At 31.5% G+C, this 7,008-nt stretch overlaps 1 protein-coding gene across 3 annotated transcripts in view; it reads right to left on the reverse strand.

The window, feature by feature from the left end:
- The window catches only part of LOC106465506 (troponin I-like), a 28,864-nt gene that overhangs the window by 18,952 nt on the left and 2,904 nt on the right, over nt 1-7,008 (reverse strand). For all 3 annotated transcript variants that reach the window (XM_013925733.2, XM_013925732.2, XM_013925734.2), the window contains exon 2: nt 2,992-3,041. In XM_013925733.2, coding sequence (XP_013781187.1) covers nt 2,992-3,005 — 14 coding nt within the window. In that variant the 5' untranslated portion in view covers nt 3,006-3,041. The remainder of the gene's footprint in view (nt 1-2,991; nt 3,042-7,008) is intronic.

Raw genomic sequence — 7,008 nt, forward strand, 5'->3', positions numbered from 1 at the left:
AAATTCAACGAAGATAAGGGGTAATTCTAGAGTAAATTCAACAAAGATAAGGGGTAATTCTAGAGTAAATTCAACAAAGATAAGGGATAATTCTAGAGTAAATTCAACAAAGATAAGGGGTAACTCTAGAGTAAATTCAATAAGGATAAGGGGTAATTCTAGAGTAAATTCCGTGGATCATAATGTTTATCGTAACAATAGAAAAAATAAGTAATTGAAAAAATAAACGAAGTAAATGTAAATTTCGTAAACACAATTAGTAAAAATGTGATATTGAATTATTGTATTCATTCCATCTTCACGACACTACCGGCGAGATGAAGGTCGTGTCATTTGCTGTTAGATCATACTTTTTAGTTAATATATAAAAAGCGCTATATGAAGAATGAAGAAAGTAGATCAGAGATTGAGAAATCATGACTTATTATTACTAATTTATTAAGGATTTTCTTTGTTCAAGCGCATACGGCTGACCTAAAACCGGTCAAATGTGTGCACAAGTATGATATAAAATATAAGTAACTCTTTTGATAACTTCATTATTCTTCGTTTAGCAGCTTACGTCCTGTCTAGTATGGATCCAATGTAACCTTCCTCAAAAAGAAAACAACATTCACTGGACTCTTAAGTGTGAAATGACATTTCACCATCACATTTGGTGTATACCCACTAGACATAGCTATTTACCATCACATTTGGTGTATACCCACTAGACATAGCTATTTACCATCACATTTGGTGTATACCCACCAGAGACAGCTATGTACCATCACATTCGATGTATACCCACCAGACATAGCTATCTACCATCACATTTGGTGTAAACCCACCAGACACAGCTATTTGCTATCACATTTGGTGTATACCTACCAGACACAGCTATGTACCATCACATTCGATGTATATCCACCAGCCATAGCTATTTACCATCACATTTGATGTATACTCACCAAACATAGCTATTTGCCATCACATTTGATGTATACCTACCAGACACAGCTATTTACCATCACATTTGGTGTATAGCCACCAGACACAGCTATTTCCATCAAATTTGGTGTATACCCACCAAACACAGCTATTTACCATCACATTTAGTGTATAGCCACCAGATATAGCTATTTATCATCACGTTTGATGTATACCCACCAGACATAGCTAGTTACCATCACATTTGGTGTATAGCCACCAAACATAGCTAGTTACCATCACATTTGATGTATACCCACCAGACATAGCTAGTTACCATCACATTCGGTGTATAGCCACCAGACATAGCTATTTGTCATCACATTTGGTGTATAGCCACCAGACACAGCTATGTACCATCACATTCGATGTATATCCACCAGACATAGCTATTTACCATCGCATTTGATGTATACCCACCAGACACATCTATTATATTTGTATAAGTTTATTTGTCACCACAAGAAACCCAGATATTTTTAACTACACTCTTAAGATAATGTGATAAAAGGTAAATTAATAGTTTTAATGAAATATATAATCGTAGAGGAAGTTCTAAATAAAGAGTAAAAGAAATGCATCATTTTGGACATTGAAATTGTTTTGCTTCAATCATTTGAGAAAAATTTACCAAACAGAAAAGGTAATTACTTGTACAATCCCTGAAGTAGAAAGGGAACTTTTCGAATTTATTATATTTCTTCCGGTAGATGAGGTGTGTTTGAACAGCATTATAGGTTCTGAGCTAGTCTTAACTTTCCATGGCGGAAATAGTTTTACATTTTGAGGTGAATTAAACGTTGGTTTTGTTGTATATAAACTTAATATTATTTGAGATATTACGTTAATTTGCATTGATAGGTTTGGTTACATATCTAACTAAGAAGTGTTGTTTTTAGTTTATGTATGATTTTTTTTGTATGTAAAATCATTTGTTGAAATTATTGTGTACTACAATAAATTTAACACTCATCGAAAATACTCTTTTATTTTAGTATACTTCATTTTGAGAGCTGATAAGATATGTTTTTATTGAAGTATTAAAATCAAAACAGGGCAGAGCACAGATAGCCCATTGTGTAGCTTTGTGCTTAACTTCAAACAAACGAACAATCAAGATTTATGTGATTTGTTATAATGTTCTTTCAGATTATCAAAACCTACTGAAGGAATTTATAGTACCTGTGATAAAACATCAACTTAAGACAAGTTTTGGGGAGCTTTGGAGCCCCATAAACATACAATAGATTAAATAACTGCTGTCATGGAAACAGAGTACCGTGGTATTTCCTAACATCTATTCAGTAACTGTAGAAGCAACACTCTTATTTCCTGCGTCAAATTAAGGAATAAAACCATAAATATTACTGCAGTTTTCGGTCTCAGAATTGAAGGGTAAGTCTTTTTGTCAAGTAAATTGAAATATTTTTGCTAGTTTATTTGCTTTTAAGACTGACGCGATAGAATTGTTGTATTTTAAAAAGTAGCTGCTAAAGTAAGCATTTTTAGAATAAAGAAAAGGAATAACTTTCTGTGACAATTAGAACTTTACAGAGATAAAGGTTACTGACGTGTCTGAGCAAACCTGTAAGAACCAAATACACGTATTTTTTATTACAATTTACAGCTTTTACAGTAAGTAAGATTAGTTATTAGAACAGGTACGACGTTTCGATTACTGGTGCGATCATTATCAAATACACAAGTTTTTGCAGTAAAGAACGTTTTGTAAAAGCTGTAAGTTGTATTAAAATATACTTTATCAGTAAGTAAACTCAAAACGAAACTATATACACGTATTGTTTTGTATTTTTCGATTTTATTAACGTTTAATTTGTGTTTAGCGTATCACAAATATGTGAACTACAATACTATCGAATGGAGCAACACTTAGGTAAAACTCAAAAGGTATATTAATTATTAATACTACGCTCAGAGCCACTGTGTAAGTGTGTTTGTGGGTGAATATTTATGATCAAACAAAATGCTTCGTTCTGTGTAAATAACAAGCATAATACTTACCTTAAGTCGGCCATCGTGAAGCTTGAGTTGAAATGAGAAAGTGATTGAACCTGAATACAAAAAAAAATGATACGTAAGGATAAGTTAATGTTTTCTAATTTCCCTATTTTATAATTTACGAAGATATCAGTTTACTAAGATATTACTGTACTGATTTATTGATGTATTATTTTATCGAGATATTTATTTATTAAGATATTATTTTAGTCATTTATTGGTGTATTATTTTATCAATATATTAATTTACTAAGAAATTATTTTACTGATTTATTATTTTATTAATATATTAATTTACTAAGAAATTATTTTACTGATTTATTATTTTATTAATATATCCATTTACTAAGATATTATTTTACTGATTTATTATTTTATTGATATATTCATTTACTAAGATATTATTGTACTGATTTATTATTTTATTGATATATTCATTTACTAAGATATTATTGTACTGATTTATTATTTTATTAATATATCCATTTACTAAGATATTATTTTACTGATTTATTATTTCATTAATATATCCATTTACTAAGATATTATTTTGATAATATATCCATTTACTAAGATATTATCTTAGACGTAAATTAAACGGAACCAATGGTAAAACAAAGTTAAATGTTTCAGGTTTCAATTTTATAAAGTAAGATATATTCTGTGAATTCTGATACATATTAAAGCAAGTATAAATGTATACAACAACAACAACGTTCCACAGTTAACTTATCTATTGTTATTCTTCTCTACTAAGCACTTTAATGATACAATTCTATAAAATAGAATAATTTTATACGTGAGTTGTTGAAGAATGGACGTGACCAGGTCGCATACACGCCACTTGTAAAACTAAATCTTATTTACAAAAAAGTTAGTTTTGGATCACCGTGTAGATCTTATTAAAAACAGGCGTTGAGTTCTTTTCATTTAATCCGTTACAGTTACATGAAGTGACACGAACAACATATATTTGTTCTATCATAGCTTGTGTCCTGTGACAGTTTCATTGTTGTTGTTATTTTACATATTTCCAAGTATGGTAATTAGAACGGCGTGACGTCATAACCGGAACGTCAACACTATTCCAGTGCAACGTAGTTGAGCTAAAAATACTTTTCAGAGTAAAAAACTTATGCAATAGCTATTTTCATTAACACACAACTCTCCAAGAAAAACACTTGTCGGCACTAGTAACTAAAATCACCTAAATCGACTTAAGAAAAACAGCAGTAAAACAAAGTTCGGGAATAAGCACAAAACTTCTAAATGCAATTCGGTTTTTGAGGTAAGTCTAAAAGTTTCTTAAGCTAAAAATCTGGTAGCGCAGAACTGCCGATAGGGGGTAACGGGGGGACTACCCCTGGGCCCGCTCTCATAAGAAGGCCCGTAAAAAATTGACTTTTTAGAGTGCATTAAAAACTTTACCATGAAAAAGGCTCGGAAAGTTTCATTTTATAGTTGACTGATATTATGTGGGTTCATATGTACATGATTACCATCGGACCAGGAATAACTCTCGGCGGCTCTGGGGCTGCGATACCCGCACTGAGTGTGGATTAACTCCAAAACAAACAATATTAAGTTTCTTAATTTGGGGTCTATCATTCCTATTTGTTATGTCGTGATACTTACTTTATCATGTGCTACAGGAATGTATGCATCGTAATAACGTCTTTACTCTCCAGATGTCATGAGTAACTATCGGACCAGGAATAACTCTCGGCGGCTCTGGGGTTGCGATACCCGCACTGAGTGTGGATTAACCCCAAAACAAACAATATTAAGTTTCTTAATTTGGGGTCTATCATTCCTATTTGTTATGTCGTGATACTTACTTTATCATGTGCTACAGGAATGTATGCATCGTAATAACGTCTTTACTCTCCAGATGTCATGAGTATCTGCTCAATGATCCAATTATCTTCGAGTTTTTTGTTTCACACAAAATAAAATGGTAGAAAAAACTAAGTTTAACTCTTTTTTTTCTGTTGGGGGGTGGGGTGGGTGGGGTGTTTTTTCTTTTTTTGTATTCTGGCAGAATGACAAATAATACATTTGAACCAGAAGACAAAAGCTTCGTCAAATTATATAACACATTAGCCAGTATCTTAAATTAATTCAAATGGACGTAAGGCTTTTTCGGACCGATTTATTTTTGCTCCTGATAAAAAAAAAAGAGTGGGATGTAATCTAAAGAACAAATTTTTATATTTTTCGAGAAGCTGCATTAAGGCGTTACTAATTACGATTAAGCTTCAAACGGATAAATAATACAAAGGTTTAGTATAAATATATATATATATGACAGTCGACCAATACTTAATGGAACATGAACGATACCGTGCTCTCGACTTATAGCTTGTGTTCAACTAATCCTAACTAATCAGCAGTATAAATATTTTTAACTAACGTATAACAAACGTGAGCTCATTGGATGATGATATTTAACAGAACATTCAACTTTAAACAATACAGCTAATCAAAACAACCCTTACAGCTTTACTCGCTGACCCTCTTATATAATTCTGTCTATACATAGAAGTATAGTGTACGTGAAGAAGTGGTAAAGTTACAAAGACGAAAAATTTGGATTCTGTGAAATCGTGTGTCACGTGACAATTAAACTGAAGTTTATGAGTTTTCCTTTAAAGTTCTTTTGAATAAAGGAATTAAAACTTAGATACTATAAAACTTTGAATTTAACGTAAATTATAATGCTAATTTTATTGACGTACATTTATCTTCAAGTTGCTTAATTAAATTTTATATGTAACTGAGTAAAACCTTGTGACATGCGCAGAAACGAGCGCACGTAAACTTTGGTTAATACAAATCTCACATCTCGAGCAGAACACAAAAGGATGCAAATCAAAGCTCTCCCAAGAAATTAGTAATAGAATTAATGAGAAGCAAAAAATCAAAACGATAATACATAATTACAGGGAAAATCCTTTCACCAGAAAAAAAAAAACTAAATGAAATGGTAATCAGTCATCTCAAATACCTAAAGCAAATTAAAAATATCCAAAGCTGTGTTGATCTTGAGTGTGATTTAAAAGCACATTTTTTAGTTTGTTTGTTGTTAAGAACAAAACTACACAATAATCGAAACCGGGTTGTTAACGTTATGGGTCTTCAGATTGGTTAGGGTGTGGAAGGCTGCATTAAAAATTTGTAAGTCATCCTTATGAAAATCCAATGCAAGGAACGACGTTATGTTGTTGTAATTGGGAATAATTCATTATCGTATTATAATTCAGAAAACGTTTTATCTATAAGATTATCTGTGTAAGTCTCTACCAATTTATAATATTTATTCTCTACTATAATAATAAAGGCTTCGTCCATCCACAGTAGTATACAACCCTCTATCAAATCGTTTTGATAAAGACAGAAATTTTGCCTGTTCGAACCCGCAACCCGTAGATTTCAAGCCAGTTTTCTACTGATATATATCGCTAACTTCACTATTTACTCGCCAGCCGTCTCCGGCATCTCAGAGACAGGTCCGAGGGCTTATAACGCTAAAATTAGGGTTTAGATACTCGTGGTGAGCAGAACACAGATAGCCAATTGTAAAGCTTTGCCTTTAGCAACGTACAAACAATAGTTGTGCTATCTAAGTAGAAATAGTTGAAATTATTGAAAGAGAGGCGGGGATTCTTTAAATTTATTTTAGTGATTTTGATTTATTGTATGAATTTAGAATTAATGTTCGAATGAAATGAGAAATCGAGTTGATTATAGAAAAAATAATCAAGAATTTACACAAATACTTGAAGATATTGTACAATACACCCAAATAATTAAGAATATACACAAATACTTGAAGATATTGTACAATACACCCAAATAATCAAGAATATACACAAATACTTGAAGATATTGTACAATAAACCCAAATAATCAAGAATATGCAAAAATACTTGAATATATTGTACAATAAACCCAAATAATCAAGAATATGCACAAATACTTGAATATATTGTACAATAAACCCAAATAATCAAGAATATG

Source organism: Limulus polyphemus, unplaced genomic scaffold, assembly GCF_000517525.1.
Source record: "Limulus polyphemus unplaced genomic scaffold, Limulus_polyphemus-2.1.2 Scaffold1965, whole genome shotgun sequence".
Lineage (NCBI taxonomy): Eukaryota > Metazoa > Arthropoda > Merostomata > Xiphosura > Limulidae > Limulus > Limulus polyphemus.